This window comes from Sturnira hondurensis, unplaced genomic scaffold (assembly GCF_014824575.4).
Source record: "Sturnira hondurensis isolate 20B ecotype Veracruz unplaced genomic scaffold, ASM1482457v3 Scaffold0001120, whole genome shotgun sequence".
NCBI lineage: Eukaryota > Metazoa > Chordata > Mammalia > Chiroptera > Phyllostomidae > Sturnira > Sturnira hondurensis.
Genome location: NW_028073751.1, coordinates 4,056,488 through 4,078,372, shown reverse-complemented (window position 1 = coordinate 4,078,372; position 21,885 = coordinate 4,056,488). Strand labels below are relative to the sequence as shown.

Sequence of the window (21,885 nt, the reverse complement as noted above, 5' to 3'; positions counted from 1 at the left end):
GCTATCTGTACCCACTTCTGCATCCTTGCTCTGGCAAAAATGGGGAGCTGGAACCCAGCATTGATAAGGTTATATGTTAAATGCTATGAAAATTGTATGCTGAATTAATGCACCATTTCTATTACAAGGCTGGGACAGCTGCTAATGGGAGTATTCTGTTAGTTCTACATTTGACTTTCTACTGCTGGCAGTTAGTGGGGTCCCTCCCTCTCTCAATCCAGTGTAGAAGTAGAACCAGAGCCAGGGGCCCGAGGGCTGAGTCTGTTGTAGGTGGTGTCTGGACCCACGTCTGTCTCCCCTTCTCGGTTCCCTGGAGGGCAACAGCTTAAAAAGTGTGCACATAATTATTACACTATCTCACCACAGTGACAAATCAAATTATTTTAATTTGTCCATGTTCCCTTATAATCTCTACTTATACTCTCTATATAACAGTAACCTTATAATCAGAAGTGTGTATTTTTTGTTTCAAGTTGAAGTATACAGATCATATGTGTACGAGTCAGTGAATTTTCACAAAATTGAAAATGAAATTTACATCCATGTAATCAACACCCAGATCAAAAAACAGAATATTATTAAAAACTGGAAACTCCTTGTATCCTCTTCCAGTTGTGACTGCTGACTTACTCCTCCCGCCGCCCCGACCCAGAGTAACCACTGTCCTGACCTCTGCCACCTCGCGCTCTTCCCCCCCTCCTGTTACCCACGCGCGTTTGCTCATTTGCTCACTCTTACAGTGCATGAGTACCTTCAGAGGTGCTAACTCACCCCACTTTGAGACAGATATTTTAAATTAGAGTGAAGTATTTGTTTACACCAAGCCTGTTTGATTCTTTTTATCAGATAGTTCTTAAATCCATCTCTATCTTCAACTCTGCTGTGACCTTAGGCGTGCTTTCCTCTCTTAGCTGGAATACTAAACCCTTCTTTTTTATTTCAGTTTTTATCTGTCTCAATGGCAGTCATTCTCTGTTGTATAGTAATATTTTTAAAAATAATAAGCTTTTGCCTGTTTTTATTGGTTTATAAATTGAAGGTTTTATCTATGGCCTCCCTGCCAGGAAAGCGAGGATGTCGATGCTTACCTCGCCCTTCCCCTCGCCACTCCTCCACATGACCACTATCTCATTTTTAGGTCGTCTTGGTGTTTAAACTTTTAGTTATTAACTGTGGTAAAAACGTTTAGAAAGCTATGTAAAACACGTACAAGTATATGGCGAATACCCTTGTAAATGCCGAATGCCGGGGATGGGAACTCTCCAGAGGTCCCCAGGAGCCCCGTGTGCCCCTTACTGGGGAAGAGAAGTCACTGTCCCCACTGGTGTGTCAGTCACTGTGTTTGTTTTTGTGTTGCCACCCAAGTTTATATTCCCGAACACTATAGTTTGGTTTTGCCTGTGTTTGAAATGTGTTCTTCGTCTCCCCTAATCTGTAAGTTCTTCCTTTTTCTCTTTTCCTTGAAATTCATTTGTTGTAAAGACTGTAGCGTTTGTCCTGTGGAGTTTCCCATAACATGGAGTTTGTAATTATATTCCCTAGCACCATTTCTGTCTCCTGTATTTACTGTGAATCGGTCATTGGATCTAGAGGTTCCATCAGAATCAGGCTCCGTTTGTCTTTCCTCCAAGACTTCCTCATAAGGAGGTGTCCCGGTCCCCTGTAGCCACACGTTGTGTCTGGGTCCCGTCTGTGTGTCAGCAGTTTGACACCATCCTGCTTTTCAGTGCGTCAGGGTTGCAAACTGGTGATGTTCCAGTGAAAGGGATTCTTTATATATTCTAGATATTAATTGTCACTTACGTGTACCATAGACATTTTCACCGATTCTGTGGCTTGTCTTTTCACTTTGTTTAAATAGTGTCTGGGTGAACAGCAGTTGTTTATTAAAAAAAATGCTTAGCTTTAGCAGTCTTTTCCTTTATGGTTCATGTGTATTGTGTCTTGTTTAAGATACCTTTTAGTCACCAAGATGATTAATTCTATAGTTTTGCCTTTCATAGTTAGGCTTTTTTAAAAATATATTTTATTGATTATACCATTACAGTTGTTCTGTTCCCCCCCTTCATTCCCCTCCACCCTCACACTCCCTCCCCCACCATTCTCCCCCCCTTAGTTTATAACCACGTGTCTCAATTTCTTTAGGTTCTGTATTTCCCCTACTATTCTCGCCCTCCCCCCTATCTATTTTCTACCTACCATCTATGCTATTTTCTGTGCCTTCTCCCCCCTTCTCCTCCTCCCACCCCCGTTTCTAACCCTCCATGTGTTCTTCATTTCTATGGTTCCACTCCTGATCTAGCTGTCCTCTAGGTTTGCTTTTGTTTTAGGTGTGGTTGTTAATAACTGTGTGATTGCTGTCCTTTCACTGTTAATATTTTTCATCATCTCTTTCTTATATAAGTCCGTTTAGCATTTCATATAATAAGGGCTTGGTGATGATGAACTCCTTGAACTTGACCTTATCTGAGAAGCACTTTATCTGTCCTTCCATTCTAAATGAAAGTTTTGCTGGATAAAGCAATCTTGGTTGTAGGTCTTTGGATTTCATGACTTGGAATACTTCTTTCCAGCCCCTTCTTGCCTGTAAGGTCTCTTTTGAGAAATCCGCTGACAGTCTGATGGGTACTCCTTTGTAGGTGACTGTCCCCTTATCCCCTGCTGCTTCTAGGATTCTCTCCTTCATTTTAGTCTTGGCTAATGTAATTATGATGTGCCTTGGTGTGTTCCTTCTTGGGTCCAACTTCTTTGGCACTCTCTGAGCTTCCTGGATTTCCTGGAAGTCTATTTCCTTTGCCAGACCTGGGAAGTTCTCCTTTATTATTTGTTAAAATACATTTTCCACTCGTGGCTGTTTCTTTCCCCCTTCTGGTACCCCTATAATTCAGATGTTGGAACGTTTAAAGATGTCCTGGAGGTTCCTAAGCCTCTCCTCATTTTTTTTTTAAATTCTCGTGTCTTCATTCTTTTCTGGTTGAATGTTTCTTTCTTCCTTCTGGTCTACACCATTGATTAGAGTCCCAGTTTCCTTCCCATCACTATTGGTTCCCTGTACATTTTTCTTTATTTCACTTAGCATAGCCTTCATTTTTTTATCTAATTTGCGACCAAATTCAACCAATTCTGTGAGTATCCTGATTACCAGTGTTTTGAACTGTGCATCTGATAGGTTGGCTACCTCTTCGTGGCTTAGTTGTATTTTTTCTGGAGCTTTGATCTCTTCTTTCATTTGGGCCTTTTTTTTTCAGTCTCTACTTGCCTGTTAGTAAGGGGCAGAGCCTTAGGTGTTCACCCAGGTAGGGCAACCGATGTCTCGATACTTACTATATGTGGGGAAGGGATCCAAGAGGGAACAATGGCACTTGCTCTGCTCTCTGCCAGCTTTCAGTCACTTCCCCTGCTTCCCACAAGCAAATTGGGCCCTTTGGTGCTGATTCCCTTGTGGGTGGGCTTGTGTAGGTTCTAGGACCCTGTGGGTGTCTCCAACAAACTCCCCTGTGAATCTGGGAGTTTCTCCCGCTCCTGCCTCAACCCCCACAGGTGCTTTCCAGTCAGAGGTTTGAGGCTTTATTTTCTGGCACTGGGACCCTGGGTTTGTGAGGTCTGTCTCACTCCCCAGCTGTTCCTCCCAGTTTATCTGTGCGCGAATGTGGAACTGCCCGCTCCACAATACACCGCTTCGCTGGGTCCGCCAGCTGCTTACTTGCCACGAGTCCTCTCTGCCCAGCTGCCCATCTCTGCCCCTCCAACTGGTCTGGATGGATGCTTCTTCTTTAACTCCTTGGTTGTCAGACTTCTATACCGTTCGATATTCTGGCAGTTCTGTTTTTTGTTTTTAAATTGTTGTTGTCCTTTTGGTTGTGTGAGGAGGTACAGTGTGTCTACCTATGCCTCTATCTTGGCTGGAAGTTCTAGATACTTCATATTTATATGCTATTTTGTATTTTTTTTTGTCTAAGTAGTATTTATTCAAATGCTTACTTTAGGGGTAATTTTTTTGTATTTCTTTTTTTCTTTGCTTATAATTTATCAATGGATCCTTTTGAATTTCTTTTTAAATTAAGATTTTATTTATTTTTAGAAAGAGGGGAAGGGAAGGAGAAAGAGTGGGAGAGAAACATTAATGTGTGGTTGCCTCTCATGTGTCCCCTACTGGGGACCTGGCCTGCAACCCAGGCATGTGCCCTGACTGGGAATCGAACTACAACCGCTTGGTTCACAAGCCCATGCTCAGTCCACTTAGCTACAGCAGCCAGGGCTTTTGGATTTTTTATATTGTCCGTCATCATCTTCAAATAAGCGTATTATTCCTTTCTAATTCTTAGATTTTTTTTCTTTTTCTTGCCTTTTTGCAATGGCTCAGACCTCCAGCCAGTGCTGTTAAATGAAGTGGTGATAATGAATATTCTTTTCTTGCTCCTCACCTCAAAGGGAGTTTTTGACATTTTGCCTTTAAGTATGGTTTTTGCATTCAGCTTTTGGTAGGTACCCTTTGTCTAATTAAAGAAGTTCTCTTCTATTCCTAGTTTTCACGGAAGTGTATTTTTTTAAAGTGTATCTTATTGATTATGTTATTACAGCTGTCCCATTATTTCTCCCTTTTATATCCCTCTGCCCTGCACCCCCGCTTCCACCAGCATTCCCCCCTCCCTTAGTTCATGTCCATGGGTCGTACATAAAAGTTCCTTGGCTTCTTCATTCTATGTACTATTCTTAACCTCTCCCTGTCTATTTTGTACCTATCATTTATGCTACTTATTTCCTGTTCCTTTTCCCCCTTCTCCCCCATCACCCTCCCCACTGATAACCCTCCAAGTGATCTCCATTTCTGTGATTCTGTTCCTATTCTAGTTTGCTTAGTTTGTTTTCTTTGTATGTTTGGGGTTTTTTTTTTGTTTTTTTTTTTAGGTTCTATAGTTAATAGTTGTTTGTTGTCATTTTACTGTTCATAGTTTTGATCTTTTTGTTGTTGTTGTTACTTTCACATTTCATATAATAAGAGCTTGGTGATGATGAACTCCTTTTAACTTTACCTTATCTGGGAAACACTTTATCTGCCCTTCCATTCTAAATGATAGCTTTGCTGGATAGAACAATCTTGGATGTAGGTCTTTGCCTTTCATGACATTGAATCCTTCTTTCCACCCCCTTCTTGCCTATAACGTTTCTTTTGAGAAATAAACCAATAATTGTATGGGAACTCCTTTGTAGATAACTGTCTACTTTTCTCTTACTGCTTTTAAGATTCTTTCTGTACCTTTAATCTCGGGTAATGTAATTATGATGTGCCTTAGTGTGTGCTTCCTTGGGCTTCCTTGGGACTCTCTCTATCTTCCTGGAAGTCTTTTTCCTTTGACATATTGGGGAAATTTTCCATTATTTTTTCAAGTAAGTTTTTCTTGCTTTTTCTCCTCTTCTGGCATCCCTATGATTTGAATGTTGGAACATTTAAAGTTGTCCTGGAGCTTTCTCATTTTTTTGAATTCTTGTTTCTTCATTCTGTTCTGGTTGAATATTTATTTCTTCCTTCTGCTCCAAAGCATTGATTTGTGTCCCAGTTTCCTACCTGTCACTGTTGGTTCCCTGTATATTTTCTTTATTTTGCTTTGCATAACCTTGAGCTTTTTCTCTGTTTCGTGACCATACTCAACCATTTCTGCGAACATCCTGATTACCAGTGTTTTGAACTCTACATCTGATAGGTTGGCTATCTTTTCATCGCTTAGTTCCTTTTGGGGGCTTTGATCTGTTCTTTCATTTGGACCATTTCTTTCTCTTGGTGGCCTGTTAACATTGTAAGGGGCGGAGCCTTAGATATTCACGGCAGGGGCACGCAACCCACATGGCTGCTTTGTGATGCTGTATGTGGGGGAGGGGTCCAAGAAGGAACTGGGCCACTTGCTTGGTTCTCCACTGGCTTTCAGTCGGTTTCCCTGCTACTCACAAGTGATTTGGGCCCATCTGGTGCTGATTCATGGGTTGATGGGTTTCTGTGCATTCTAGAACCCTGTGGGTCTCTCCAATGAACTCTTCTGTGAGGCCAGGAATATCTCCTGCCGCCACAACCCCCACAGATTTTAAGCTAGAAGTTTTGAGGCTTTATTTTCCTGCATGGGAACCCTGGGTTGCATGGTCTGTCTTGCTCTCTAGTTGTTCCTCCTAGTTTATCCACATGCAAATGTGGGACCACCACTTGCTGCCTCCTTGCCATGTGTCCTCTCCTCCAGCTACCCATCTCCACCCCTTCTACCAGTCTTGATGAGTTCTTGGCTGACAGACTTCCATACAGTTCGGTTTTCTGGCAGTTCTGGTTGTTTTCTGTTCTTAAATTTGTTGTCGTCCTTCCTTTGGTTGGGGGAGAAGGCAAAGTGTATCTACCTATGTATGCCTCCAACTTGGCGGGAAGTCTTTTTTCTCATGAAAGAATATTGAGTTTGTTCAGATGCTTTTTGTACTGTAATTGTGGATCAGTCAGCTGGCTTCTGTTATACCTGTCTTGCATCCCTAAAATAAGTCCAACTTGGGCATGATCTACTTTCTTCTTATTTCATATAGCTTAACTTAGTTTGCTAGTGTTTTGTTTAGGCATTTCATACCTGTCTCTATGAGAGGACAGCCCTGGGCTTTTGCCTTTACTGGGGTTAAGGTGGGATGCCTAAGGTTTCACAGGTTCCCTCTTTATTGGTAAATTTAAAATATAAAGGTGGAAATTAAAGGATAAGAATGGGAAAAGCAGGGTCACTGAAATGGTGAGTTATGTAGGTAGCCCAAGACTTTCTAAAAGGGGAAGTTCAATGGGTGGACGGCCTGGCTGTGTGTGTAGTTGCATAGCTGGCAGTAGGTTTATTCAGATGGATGTCTTTGAAGTGGATGCCTCAGCAATCAAATGCTTAATGTCAGGCCTTACGTTGCAACCAGAAAAGCTAATTGCCAACCACTTGCACTAGAGCAAGTGTTTGTTAATTTTTGTGTTTAGACCATTATATTAATGGATGTTAGGGCTGAAGTGGGCCATTATATTGTTTTCTGTTTCTCTCCCCGCCCCGCCTCCCGCTAATCTATGATTTCTTTCTTTTTTTTTTAAGATTTTATTTACTTGTCTTTAGAGGGGAAGGGAAGGAGAGAGGGAGAGAAACATCAATATATGGTTGCTTCTCATGGGTCCCCTGCTGGGAATTGACCTGCAACCCAGGCATGTGCCCTGACTGGGAATCGAACCGTGATCCTTTGGTTCACAGGCCCGTGCTCAATCCACTGAGCTACACCAGCCAGGGCTAATCTATGATTTCTTTGAACGTTTCTCCAAGGTTCTATTCTTACTTATTTATAATGTTTGAGTATATTGCTTTGTACAGTTTGCTGAGGTGGGTTGCTTTAGGTGTAACACTACACACACCTAACTTACCCACATCTAATAATATCGGTAATTTGCCAATTCGAATGAAGTGTAGAAACTTTATCATTTAGGGCTCTTTTACTCCTCAGTTTAGAAATATAATACTTTTATTTTTCTCCTTCCCTGCTAAAATTGTGATACATTCTAGATGTTTTAGGTCTCCATTTTTATCTGAATGCCCTTAATTTTCTTTTTTTATGTGATTTTTTTTCCCACTCTTGGATTTTATCTGCTGATCTCCCCTTTACTCCATCTAGTCCCATACCAGGTGCACTTCTTTCTCAGGCCTTTGCACACACACCCCTCCCCACACCCCCAGATGTTCACGTGGTGTGAGCTCTCGTCTTATAAAAGGTCTTCACTCAGATGTCACATTCTCACTAAGACCTTCCCTAACCATCTGTTACACTATTTTATCTGTGAATTGTTTCATTGTCTATTTCTCTTTATTGGAACACAAGTTCCATGAAGGCTGGAATTTTTCTGTTTTGTTCACTGTTTTATTCCCATTATCCAGAACAGAGCCTGGCATATACAGATACTCAATCAGTATTTATTTAAGTAACTAATATTTATGCATTTGGCATTTTTCTTCTTCAAGTTGGGACTCTTAGGCCAAAGGATAAATTTGTTTTGTAGTTCTGTGTAACTTTTGCCATAAAACTTTCTTTTTGGTTTGCTTTATTTCTTACTTATTTGTACCGATTAATGGTGTTTGTCTGGTTTAACATTGAAATGGTATAAATGCATTTGTGTCGAACAGTCCTCCTTCCGCTCTCCTCTGCAGTCCCCACGCCCTCTCACAAGCACTGAGCTTCGCTGGTTCTGCACACTCCTTGCAGATATGCTCGCATTGCTTTCTAAACAGTTGATACCAGGTTATACTATATTTTACAATTCATGGACAGAGTACTTTACAATTAATGGTGTCCAGAACAGTTTGAATTTCCACTTCTGTCTACTGCTTGGCCTTCCTCGTTAGCCAGTATAAACTATTTTTTAGTGAATGTTACTGTCATAACAGCTGCTGAAAGAATGATAATGAAAATACTATTTTGTTCATGCTCTTGAAGGTCAAAGCCTAGGTAGGATGGGAAAGTATCCACAATTATAAAGTAACACAGGTTTGAAAAGATCAAGATGAGGCATACAAAATATCACAAAACATTGAATAATTAACATTGAATAATTAATTGTCATATGAGGTATAGATAGCAAATACCATGAAAATTAGTTCAACAAAGGAGAGAATAAGTACATTTACCAGAGAAATCTTCATAGAAAAGGAAGAACATATTAGTTTTTGAACAGTCTGAAAAGAGTGTTGAAAATATATATTGTGCCTTCTGTGCACGCGTGCACTGTGATGGTTAAGCAATAAGATTCAACAAAAAATATATTTTTATGCCATGAGATCTGCAAAGAGAAATAACGACGTCCTTATCTGGTTGAGGAGAAATGCTGTAGATTTATAACAAAGTCAGTGAGAGTGCTTGACATAAGGAAGTAGCGCAATCAACAGGGTCTCAGAGAGAGAAAGATCATAGGCATTTTGGAAAATCCAGGAAAATGTTATAGGGAACTCCTGTTCAAGATGGAGCTTGAAAGATAGATAGGATGTTTAATAGGCACAAAAGGATAACACGGTGGAAGACTCTAGTAGAGGGCATGGCAAACTGTAGCCCCTCAGGCTGACCTGCTGTAAGAATCAAGTTGTATTGGCACCCAGCCGTGTGTGTGTGTGTGTGTGTGTGTGTGCGCGCTGGTGCTCTCGCGCCACGTGGCAGAGCTGGGCCAGACCGTGTGGCCTACAGAGCCGGCAACATTGACCAGCTGGGGCTCTACAGAAAGTCAGCTGCTCTCTGCAAGTAGATAAGATGTAGGTGGGAAAGCACTGTAAACTATTAAAGAAATGAAAATTAGATTTTTTCCAACCTGGTTTAACTTAATTTTTTAAATGTATTTTATTGATTATGCAATGACAGTTCTGATTTTCCCCCCTTTGCCCCTCTCTACCCAGTACCCTCCTTCCCTGAAGCAATCCACCCCACCCCTTAGTTCATATCCGTAGGTTATACATATACATTCATTGGCTTCTCCATTTCCTAAACTATTCTTAGCATCCCCCTGTCTATTTTGGACCTACCAGTTATGCTTCTCAATCCCTGTACCTTTCTCCTCATTCTCCTTCCCCTCCCAGCTGATAACCCTCCAAATGATCTCCATATTTATGATTCTGTTCCTTTTCTGGGTTTTTGCTTAGTTTGTTTTCTTAGATTCAGTTGTTGATAGTTGTGATTTTGTTACCATTTTAATATTCATAGTTCTGATCTTCTCTTTCTTAAATAAACCCCTTAGACATTTCATGTAATAATGGCTTGGTGATGGTGAACTCTTTTAGCTTCACTTGGTCTGGGAAGCACTTTATCTGCCCTCCCATTCTAAACGGTAGCTTTGCTGGAAAAGTCATCTAGGTTGTAGGTCCCTGCTTTTCATCACTTTGAGTACTTCTTGCCAGTCCCTTCCACCCCGCCAAGTGTCTTTTGAGAAATCAGCTGATAGTCTTACAGATACTTCTTTGTAGGTAACTCTCTGCTTTTCTCTTGTTGCTTTAAGATTCTCTCTTTAACTTTCATTATTTCTTTCATTATTTTTTCAAATAAGTTTTCAATTTCTTGCTCTTCCTCTTCTCCTTTGGGCATCCCTATAATTCAGATGTTGGTACATTTGGGGATGTCCCAGAGTCGTCTTATACTACCCTCGTTCTTCCGAATTCTTTTTTCTACTTGCTGTTCTGGTTGAACGTTTATTTCTTCCTTATGTTCCAAAGCATTAATTTGAATCCTGGCTTCCTTCCCTTCACTGTTGGTTCCCTGTAGGTTTTTCTTTATTTCACTTAGTGTAACCTTCATTTCTTCCTTTATGTTATTGCTGTACTCAATGTGTTCTTTGAGCATCCTGATCACCAGTATTTTGAACTCTGTTTCTGATAGGTTGGGTATCTGTTTTGTTTAGTTGAGTATCTCTGTTTTGTTTAGTTCTTTTTCTGGGGGTTTGTTCTGTTCTTTCATTTGAGCCATGATTCTTTGTCTCCTCAATTTGGCAGCCTCCCTGTGTTTGTTTCTGTGTATTAGGTAGACCTGCTTTGACTCCCTGTCTTAGTAGCGTGGCCTGTTGTAAAAAAGGCACCTGTAAATTGTGTGGGGTGGAGCCTTAGGTAATCTCACATAAGTGGGTTGCAGGGCAGAGCAACCCACTTCACTGCTTTGTGGCTCTGTATGGGGGTAGGGCTTGGGGGAGGGACTGTAATGCTGCCTAGCTTCTGGAGGTTTGCCTGGCACTTGTCACCCATTTCTAGTCACTTCACCTACTCCCTGTATGCAACACCTTTCCAGATGTTGCTCTGGTGCTAAATACCAGAGTGGGTGGATTTGCATATGTTCTAAGACCAGGTCCTTTTAAGTAGTGTCTCCTGAAAACCTGGCAGTTTCTTCCACCACCCCAGCCCTCACTGGTTTTTACAGACAAAAGTTACAGGGATTAATCTTCCTGTCACTGGAACTCTGGACTGTGCAGTCTGGCCTGGGGCTGGGATCTCTTGCTCCCAAGGTGTCCCTCCTGATTTTTATCCACCACGCGTGAACATGGGAGCACCCATGCTGCCGCCACCTCTCCACCCCACGCTGTATCTCTCACCTCTCCCCCCATCTCCAAGTCTCTACTCCTCCTACCTGTCTGGATAATGTGGCTTCTTTAAATCCTTGGTTGTCAGGCTTCTATACAATTCAATTTTCTGACAGTTCTGGGTGTTATTTGTTTTAGTTGTAATTCTCTCTGTAGTTGCGCGAGGAGGTGAAGTATGTCTACCCATGCCACCATTTTGACTGGAAGTTGAAAATGAGATTTTTAATAGTTGGAGGGGGAAGTCAGTAATAAAAGGGCAGGTGGTTAAAAGAGAAGGTTTGCCTTGAAGGAATACAATAGGGAGACCATTAGTAATAGAGAGGAAACAAGGAGCCTTTTCAGGATGGGACAGTAGTTCACTAAGGTACAGATGTGGCCTGTTCTTAATCATGCTTTTCTAATCTTTTTCATTCTAGCCAAGAAGGATCAGGAAGGTGGAGAGGAAAAGAAATCTGTGCAAAAGAAAAAAGTAAAAGAGTTAAAGGTGTTGGATTCAAAGACAGCGCAGAATCTCTGTAAGTAATTCTGTGATCTGAAGTACTTGAAATGTGAAGGATTTCTTCCGAGAGCTTAATTTTGGTGAATCCAGGGTCCCTTGATATGTGAAAATTCTGTTCGCTGAGTTCCTGCTGTATGCCAGGCTTTGCATAGTGAATTTTCAATCTTGTTCAGTCCCTTTATTAGCACTGCAAGATTGTTAGTACACAGTTTTATGGCAAGGAAATAGAGGCCAAGACTTTGAGGAACTTGCCTAGTCATGTACTTAGTAAAAGATATGTCTGAGCTTTGAACCTTGGATTTTCTAATTTCAAAGCTGTTAAGTGTTTCCACTGCATCCACAGAAAACCCATCACAAATGTTCTAGCTACTGTACATTTTCATCTTTCTTACTTTCTTTTAAGTATTTCCTTCTAAATGCAGGTGCTGGCTCGACTTCAGTTAAATCTAGAATAACTTTGCGGTTTAGGATAAATAATGTAAATTCTGGACTTCTCGGAGTAGGATCAAAAACTCCAATGAATTCTTTTCTGAACTTGCTACTTACAATTCTGGTTGGTGGCAGAATTTCAGACCAGAAACTCCTGCAAAGTTGATACAGGTCCTACTTAGCTGGTGATCAGAATATACAGTCATTTTCTGTCCCTTTCAGCTGTTGAGCTCTCTGAGAATATAGATTGAAATATTTTCTCCACAATGTCTGAGGGCCTGCCATGGCGCGGGCTCTGTTTGGCACACACCAGGAATGCGCTCCAGGTGTGAAGGGGCGTGTGGTCTGTACAGCCCGCTCACCGTCTTGTGCTGTGGCTGCCGTCCCCAGTGTTCAGGTGAGGGAACCAAAGTTCAGCTGTTGGGACTTGGCCAAGGCCACACAAGCAATGAGTACATACACCCATTAAGTAAAGTCAGTGATACAGTGAGAGAACATTAAGCCTTTACGTTATTCTTGGCTACATAATCTTACATCATTGTGAACAAGAATTACTAAACAGGATCTGCAGGTAAGTCCTTTTATGGAGACTGAAGTAATGAGAAGTAATTTCTCTTCTCAGGGTTTATCTCTGGAAATGTAACACATGAGTAATTATTATTTCAGAAAATGATGCAAGATGGTGGGGCAGTGCAGTGTTATTTCCTGAGTGATAGCAATATGGAAGAGAGAATTCAGGAAGAGAATTGAGATTAGTTTAGGGTAGGATGGTCTAGGAGATGCAATTTAATGACTCAAATTATTAAGTGCCTTTTACGTGCTGGGGATACCGAACTGAGTGAGACATAGCCCCTCTCCTCGTGAACTGTAGTTTGGGTGGAGGCATAAAAGTAAATAACAGCAGAAGTAGCACAGAGTGTGGTACGTGCTGTGATGGAGGGTACTAGGGTACTTTGAGAGCACTAAGGGACGAGGGTATCTGAGTCAAAGGGGGCAGTATTGGAGGGAGCACATCCTAGAGATCGTTCTAAAGGATGTACTGCTTCAACTGAGCTGAACTATTAACGGTGAGCCCTGGCTGGGTAGCTCAGTTGGTTAGAGCATTGCCCCAATATGTCAAGGTTGCAGGTTCAATCTCTAGTCAGGGCATGTGGAAGAGTCAACCAATGGATGTGTAAATAGGTAGAACAACAAATACATGTTTCTCTTTCTCTCTTTTTCCTCAAATTAGTAAATTTTAAAAAATAAATTATTAACAGTGCGTTAAGTGAAGGGTAAGGGCTGGGTTGTTTGGATAGAGGGATCAGAATGTGTGAAGGCACAGAGGCATGAGGTAATATTGTACAGTTCAGAATCTACAGGTTCTTTTTTTTTTAAGATTTTATTTATTTATCTTTAGAGGGGAAGGAGAGAGGGAGAGAAACATCAATGTATGGTTGCCTTTTGTGCGTCCCCTGCTGGTAGTTAGCCTGCAGGGAACGGGCCTGCAACCCAGGCATGTGCCCTGACTGGGAATCAAACCGCGATCCTCTGGTTCGCAGGCCTGTGCTCAATCCACTGAGCTACGCCAGCCAGGGCTTATTTTTTTAAATATATATATTTTATTGATTATACCATTACAGTTGTTCTATTCCCCCCTTCATTCCCCTCCACACCCCCTCCCCCACCATTCTCCCCCCCTTAGTTTACAACCACGTGTCTCAAGTTCTTTAGATTCTATATTTCCCCTACTATTCTTGCCCTCCCCCTATCTATTTTCTACCTACTGTCTATGCTGTTTTCTATACCTTCTCCCCCCTTCTCCTCCTCCCACTCCCCTGTTGCTAACCCTCCATGTGTTCTTCATTTCTATGGTTCCACTCCTGATCTAGCTGTCCTCTTGGTTTGCTTTTGTTTTAGGTGTGGTTGTTAATAACTGTGAGTTTGCTGTCCTTTCACTGTTAATATTTTTCATCTTCTTTTTTTTTATATAAGTCCCTTTAGCATTTCATATAATAAGGGCTTGGTGATGATGAACTCCTTGAACTTGACCTTATCTGAGGAGCACTTTATCTGTCCTTCCATTCTAAATGAAAACTTTGCTGGATAAAGCAATCTTGGTTGTAGGTGTTTGGGTTTCATGACTTGGAATACTTCTTTCCAGCCCCTTCTTGCCTGTAAGGTCTCTTTTGAGAAATCCGCTGACAGTCTGATGGGTACTCCTTTGTAGGTAACTGTCCCCTTATCTCTTGCTGCTTCTAGAATTCTCTCCTTCATTTTAATCTTGGGTAATGTAATTATGATGTGTCTTGGTGTGTTCCTTCTTGGGTCCACCTTCTTTGGGACTCTCTGAGCTTCCTGGATTTCCTGGAAGTCTATTTCCTTTGCCAGACTGGGGAAGTTCTCCTTTATTATTTGTTCAAATAAGTTTTCCACTCGTGTCTGTTTCTTTCCCCCTTCTGGTACCCCTATAATTCAGATGTTGGAACGTTTAAAGATGTCCTGGAGGCTCCTAAGCCTCTCCTCATTTTTTTGAATTCTTGTTTCTTCATTCTTTTCTGGTTGGATGCTTCGTTCTTCCTTCTGGTCAACTCCATTGATTTGAGTCCCAGTTGCCTTCCCATCACTATCGGTTTCCTGTGCATTTCCCTTCATTTCACTTAGTTTAGCCTTCATTTGTTCCTCTAATTTGTGACTAAAATCAACCAGTTCTGTGAGCATCCTGATCACCAACCAGTGTTTTGAACTGTGCATCTGATAGGTTGGCTATCTCTTGGTCGCTTAGAAGTATTGGCTCTGGGGCTTTGAGCTGTTCTTCTGCCTGAGCCATAATGTTTTGGTCTGTTCATGCCTGTTACGTATGAGAGGTGGAGCCTTAGGTGGTCACCAGGGTGGGGCGACCCAGTCGCTGGGTTGTGACCCTGTATGTGGGGGCCGGGTCAGAGAGGGGCAGTGGCCCTTGTTCCCTGCTCTCTCAGATTTCAGTCCCCTCTGCTGCTTCCCGCAAGCAAATTGGGCCCTGTCTGGTCCTCCAGGACCCTGTGGGTCTCTCCAATGAACTCTCCTGTGAGTCTGGGAGCCTCTCCCGGCACCTCCACGACCCCTGAAAGTTTTTCCAGTTGGTGCTTTTAGGCTTTATTTCCCAGCGCTAGGGCCCTGGTTTGTGCAGTCTGTCTCACTGCTCATTTTTTTGCCTGGTTTATCTGCATGTGAATGTGTGACCGCGGTCTGCCAGCCGCCTTGCATCCTCACTGGGTCTTCCTATTGCCACCCCATGCCTGGGATCCACTGCCTGTGGGCCTGGGTCAGTCTGCCCAGACTTGTGCAGCCTTGCTCCTCCAGCCGCTGACTCCGCCCCTCTTACTGGTCTGGCTGAATGGTTTGTCGTTGTCAGGCTTCCATACAGTTCAATTTTTTGTCTGTTTTGGTTGTGTTTTTGTTACTAAAACTTTGTTGTCTTTAAACTTGGTTGTGTGAGGAGGTACAGTGTTTCCACCTACACTTCCATCTTGGCCAGAAGTCAGGTAGCTTAACTTCTTGAAGTATTAGTTTCCTTTTCTGTCAAACGAGGCCAAGAATAGAAACTTGCAGGCCTGTTATGTGTGGGGTAAGTGAGGTGGGGTATGTAGATTGTGTTTAAGACACTGGTTCTCACACGGAGTGGACGTTCAATAAATGATTGTCATCTTTCCATTGTCTTTGTGGAGAATAAAGAAGAGTTTTGGAAGTGAGAGATGATAGATTTATATATTTTTTAAATTCTGAAGTGAAGGAAAGGAGAAAGTTGGTAATCAGGGAGGAATATTAGGTCAGAGAGGGTTTTTCGAGGGATGAGAGACTTGAGCACGTGCCAGTGCTGGAGGGAAAGGTCCGCAGGGCCACCTGCTCTGTTGAAACATGAGGAAAGGATGAGTCCATGGGTGTCGTTGCTGATTAGCTTACAAGTTTTCTTCTAGATGATTCCAAAATAGTCCTCACCCAAATCTCTTCTTGTCCAGCTCCATCTGAGCGTCTCTAGCACTCAGAGTGTAAGTGGCGGCGGAGAAAGCTGAGCACGCGATTCACCGGTGGCTTCAGGTTTTTTTCAGTTATGAGGAGCAAGATCTGAGAACCAACGTGAAAGCGGTGGGATGGTTGGGAGAATGGGGACATTTGGTGGAGCTGCAAAGGCCGCCAGGAGGGAGAGCGTGGGCAGGGGCATGAAAGGCTGCCTGGCAGCGCCCAGAGCCCCAGCTGCCATTGGTGCCATCGCAGATTCACGAATTCTGATCTGCGGTGCTTACGAGTGTGTGCATCGGCCGTGGGTTAAGAGCAGAAAAGTCAGATGTCTGGACTAACCAGGGGCTGGAGGGAGAAGGCAGCCAGAGAACAGAAATAAGGGTAGTAGAAATGGAAATAGCAGTAGGCCCTGGCTGGTGTAGCTCAGTGGATTGATCGCTGGTCTGCGAACCAGAGGATCGCAGTTTGATTCCCAGTCAGGGCACATGCCTGGGTTGCAAGCCGGTTCCCTGCAGGCCAACTCCCAGCAGGGGACGCACGAAAGGCAACCATACATTGATGTTTCTCTCCCTCTCTCCTTTCCCTCTAAAGATAAATAAATAAAATAAAATCTTTAAATAAATAAATAAATAAATAAATACTTTAAAAAAATAGCAGTAGAGAATGAAGTGGTAGACTATAGAGTCTTGGTTAAATAGAGAAGACAAAGTATAACTGATACATTCAGAAAAAATAGAATGATTATCTCTCTTCAGAGAGAGAGCATGCACACTCCCATTTAGAGATTAGTGAGTGAGAGAGCTGGAAGGGTAGGCAGTGTTCGTTGGGAAGTGGGACTCGGTAGTGGAGAATCAGAGCATTTCTAGGCAGGGGTTGCGTTGAGGATGGAGTCACGAGAGTGGTGAACTGACTGAAAGAGAGTGGGGTGAACGTCTTCAATATGCACAGACAGAGAAGGCCAGAGACTTCTGGGAGCACAGGCAAAGGAGGAGTCACAGCATCTGTAGAGTGAGGAGCTTGGAACGGTGCTGCTGGTATGGGACGCCAGTGCAGGGGTTAATGAGAGGGAAAGCTGGGAGGTGAGAAACTAAACACGGGACTGGGAGCTTGGATTTTAACTGAGTAAGAAGCAGTGTGGGGCTGTGGGGGTTTCTGGTAGTGAGTGACTCTTTTAGGGTCCTATTAGGACAATTGTGCAGCAAAGGGTTGTAAGATGGGCTGGAAGGAGGAGAAACTGAGAACACGTCTTTATATTTCATTTTCCGGCAGCAATTTTTCTGGGTTCCTTCCGCATGCCCTATCAGGAGATTAAGAATGTCATCCTGGAGGTGAACGAGGCTGTTCTGACCGAGTCTATGATCCAGGTAAGGAGTGAGGCGGCCGCGCTGGCGCTGCCTCTGCATCGCTGTGCACTGGCCTCGTCTCCTCTGCCTGGAGGGCAGGCATCCTCCTCAGGCATTGCTTACTTGAAGAATGCCAGCTTTGGGTAAGCGTCCATCGCTGGTGCTCAGGTTGTTCCCGGTACATTTTTCTGAAGTCCTGCCGTCTCACTGGCTGCTTCTTCCCTCCACCCTCACCCCCCATGTCCATGTTTCCTTCTTGGTGGTCCTTGGGCAGAGTGAGGGCATGATGGAGGCTCGAGCTGTCCCCTCGTACCCTCAAACTGAGACAGCCCCTTCTCTCTTGCAGAACCTCATTAAGCAGATGCCAGAGCCAGAGCAGTTAAAAATGCTTTCCGAACTGAAGGATGAGTATGATGACCTGGCAGAGTCAGAGCAGTTTGGCGTGGTGGTGAGTGGGGCCTCTGGCCATAGGCTTTTCTGCGACCCCCACGCTCCCCCCTCCCAGGAGCATCCAGGCCGCTCGTTCCTTGCCTCTTGTCTGTTTTGAACCTACCTTTCTCTCTCTTTCTCTCCTTCCTGCCCTGGAACTCAGAGCCCCCCATAGGTGACTGAAGCCTGGAGCTTCTTACTTTTGTCTTCACTGGGGGTAATGGAGCTGCTTGTCTCCCCCTAGATGGGCACTGTGCCCCGCCTGAGGCCTCGCCTCAATGCCATCCTCTTCAAGCTGCAGTTCAGTGAGCAAGTGGAGAACATCAAGCCTGAGATTGTTGCTGTGACCGCTGCGTGTGAGGAGTTGCGAAAGAGCGAGAGCTTCTCCAGCCTTCTGGAGATTACGTTGCTTGTTGGCAACTATATGAATGCTGGTTCCAGGAATGCGGGGGCTTTTGGCTTCAATATCAGCTTCCTCTGTAAGGTGAGCCCAAGGGTTAGAGCAGAACCACGGCGGGGAGGTCACTGGCCTCTGTGAGCACAGGGGGCAAAGACCGTCGGCCTGAGGTGATCTCACGCACGTTAGGACTAACAATTCTTCTCTTCCCCAAGCTTCGGGACACCAAGTCTGCAGATCAGAAGATGACATTGTTGCACTTCTTGGCTGAGTTGTGTGAGACCGAGTATCCTGACGTCCTCAAGTTTCCAGATGAGCTTGCCCACGTGGAGAAAGCCAGCCGAGGTGGGCAGGCTGGGATGAAGCTGGAAGATACTTCTAAGCCTCACTCATCTCTGAATGGGGAAGGAAATAAGACAGTTTAGATTTTAGATCATTTTCAGTTTAGACTGTTTTAAGTGGGAATTAGAGAAGGTGTAAGCTTGATGTCCAAGCCACAGGGAGGAGTATCAGGCAGAAGAGGGGTCTCCATGTGTAGCAGTGGGAAGTGCTCTTTCCCTTCCTAGGGAGACATCGAGCACAACTGGGGGAAAGGTGGGTGTTTCTAGTCCATAGCAATGGTTATTCTCATTCAGAAAACAGAGCCTGGATTAACAGAAACCAGGCCTCACCGTCCTGGAACTAGGCGAACAGAAAGCAGCTTTCAGCAGAAATGGGAACAGATTCTTTCCTGCCTCTGTGTTTTTGTGTGTCTTCTGCCTCCAAACCCTGTTCTTGAAAATAAGTGGAAACCAAGATACAGGGGATTTCATCAATTTTTGTTGAATTAAATGAAGCCTCTTGTCTCTTCTCCGTCCTGTACAGCTTGTAGAGGGAGGCTGGAGGCTCCACTGGAAAGATGTGAGAAGGGACTAGAGAGTGCGTGGGAGGGCTAGAATGCCAGCTGTGTGCGTAGACTGGGCCGCGCTCTGAAGGGTGGAGGCCAAGGGTCTGGAGACAGGATTTAGTAAGCTCTTCTTGTCTGTTTCTGTGTTTCCTTTAGTTTCTGCTGAAAACTTACAAAAGAATCTAGATCAGATGAAGAAACAGGTTTCCGATGTGGAACGTGATGTTCAGAATTTCCCAGCTGCCACAGATGAGAAAGACAAGTTTGTTGAAAAAATGACCATATCCTTTCTTGAAAGGAGGGAGTTGCCCCCAGGAAGGGGTAGATCTTGCCAGGGGAGGATTGGAAAGTGTGGCCAAGAGGATAGATCTGGCACTATACAATTTTTCCCCCTTAAAATATTTTTTTCACTAAATGCATAGTTCCTGAAGGCATTTTCATCGTCACTGCAGGGAAAGCAAACCATGCGGATAAGATGCAAGTCCCCTGACCCTGCCCTCTGCCCATCCGCACTGCCTGTGGGCACCTGGGCGCTCCCTCCGCACTCCCCTTCCCAAGGTGACCACCGCACTGGGCTTCTTTCTGGTTCGCATGTCATGAATCTGTTTTGTACAAAAATTGCACTGTACACATTGTACTGCTTTTTGGCCCATAGCTTTTTTGTCTTAGCTGTCTCTGCAACCGTGTGTGCAGAACAGCCTCGTATAACCTCCACCTCCTAGGCATGCCACAGCTGGTGTTTGCCATGCCCCTGTGTGAGATAGATAGGCTGCTTCTGGCTTTTGCTTTGAGATAAACAGTGCTGTACTGAACATCTTCGTGGACACCCACACACATCCTTGAGTCTTCTCTGGGCGGAGAAGTGGGTCTGCTTCTTGGCACTGGTCCTTCACTCGGCAGCCGCACAGCTTCGTGAAGGACGCGCAGGAGCAGTACAACAAGCTGCGGATGATGCATTCTAACATGGAGACGCTCTACAAGGAGCTGGGCGAGTACTTCCTCTTTGACCCCAAGAAGGTGACTGTGGAAGAATTCTTCATGGATCTGAACAACTTTAAGAATATGTTTGTGGTGAGTGAGGAACACCTGCTGACTGACTCTTGAGAACATTCTTCACTTTCTAATAGGTTTATGTTGGTGGTGGGTACGCATGTTTGAGTGCAAACACACCCATGTATTTTTTTTTCTCTCCAGCAAGCAGTCAAGGAGAACCAGAAGCGGCGGGAGACAGAGGAAAAGATGCGGCGAGCAAAACTAGCCAAGGAGAAGGCAGAGAAGGAGCGGCTGGAGAAGCAGCAGAAGAGAGAGCAGCTCATAGACATGAACGCAGGTAAGAGGCGGAGGAGAAGGCTGGATGGGCTGCGGCAGGAGCATCTGGAAGGTTTCTCTGTCTAGAATCTGGAGGTCAGAGAACAGCCCCTGTCCGGCTCACCTCCTGGCGAGTGACTGTTGGCAGCCGAGTGACTATTGGCAGCCGTCTCCCTCCAAGACCCCGATGCTGGACTTTTGGCCCACCTCAGTTACACGCCCAGGCCAATTCGCTGTGCTCACACCCTCCTCTCTCCTTCGCTGGTTCCTGCATTCTGTCCATCTCCCCAGTGACTTCAGTATTGTTGTAATACTACTCTTTCCCTCTGCCTGTTCTGAGTGCCTCTGGCCTCTTTTCACACCCTCCACTCAGGCTTTTGTTCTTTTCCCCACAGTGTTTTCCTGGCACTGCTTCTGTCTTTTCGTGTTGGCTGGCCCTCCCTTTCTGCTTGTGTCTCTGAGTACTGTGTCCCCAGGACCTCAGCATCGTCACACGCACCTTTCAGATCGGGAATGGATTGAACTTCCGGAAGGGGGCAGGGGAGCTGACCACCCTCTTCTTCCTTCAGCAGAATCTCTGTTTTACCACCAGAAGCGTGTCTTTGTTGAAACATATGGCCTCAATTACTGGCCCTCTGTTTCCTGTCTCTGCTTCTTTCCTGCTGTCAATCCCTGCCCCGCTCTGGCTGCTCCAGCGGAAATGCAGCACACACTGTGCGCGGCCCCGGGCTCGTGTCGCCCTTCTGAACTGAGAGGCTACGAGCCACCTAAGCGAGGGGTTTTGGGGCTTGGCAAGGATGAGAGTGCTGTGCTGAGCCGGAGAGGCGAGAGCTGCTCCAATACCTCTCGCTCCAGGGGCCTTTCTTTGGAACCTCCTGTTGTAATATTAGGAACCTGGAGCAGCAGGAATAGCCTACGTTTCATCTTTTCTTTATACTTTTCTTGGAAGCAGTTCCCTGCTCTTACCCAGTTGTATAGAAGCCACAAACTATTCTAGAAATGCTATTTAAGCCCACAGCAAATAGTCTTTTTCTCCCCCCATTCTTCTCAGGCTCCTAGGATTTACCCCCAGGTATTGTCTAAGACACAGTGGGTAAAGATAGAGTCCAGCTGATGTGTGGGATGAGGGCTGTACCAATCATCAGGTGACACAGCCATTCTGGCTCTTGGATGCCCAGGGCAAGCAAATGAGGTTGGAATGTAGGTCAGTAGCATTGGTCATGTTCAGCCAGCAGGTGGCGCTCAGAGCAGTGAGCCCAGCCTTGTTGCCGGCAGCCTCCAGGCTCCTTGGGATTTCACAGTTTCAGATTTCACCACCCTGAGCTGTTGCCATGGAAACAGAACCAGGCTGGAACAAGGATTCTACATTAACTCTTTGTATTCTGGCCAGGATGCTCCTCTTAACGTGCCCCGCTGGCCTTGGCAAGATGCAGACAGTGGGGCAGCACTTCAGCAGAATGCACTGAGCAGTTCTCACATTTTCCTCAGCCCTGCTCTGAAACTGGAACCAGGTGCTGCCTGAAAGGTTTATGTAAA

General features: G+C 44.5%; 1 protein-coding gene across 2 annotated transcripts in view; it reads left to right on the top strand.

The window, feature by feature from the left end:
- Positions 1-21,885, top strand: part of DIAPH1 (diaphanous related formin 1) — an 86,966-nt gene that overhangs the window by 57,528 nt on the left and 7,553 nt on the right. For both annotated transcript variants that reach the window (XM_037062655.1, XM_037062651.1), the window contains 8 exons: positions 11,497-11,595; positions 17,256-17,350; positions 17,676-17,777; positions 18,003-18,242; positions 18,371-18,500; positions 19,198-19,322; positions 19,948-20,112; positions 20,236-20,371. In XM_037062655.1, the coding sequence (XP_036918550.1) occupies positions 11,497-11,595; positions 17,256-17,350; positions 17,676-17,777; positions 18,003-18,242; positions 18,371-18,500; positions 19,198-19,322; positions 19,948-20,112; positions 20,236-20,371 (1,092 nt within the window). The remainder of the gene's footprint in view (positions 1-11,496; positions 11,596-17,255; positions 17,351-17,675; positions 17,778-18,002; positions 18,243-18,370; positions 18,501-19,197; positions 19,323-19,947; positions 20,113-20,235; positions 20,372-21,885) is intronic.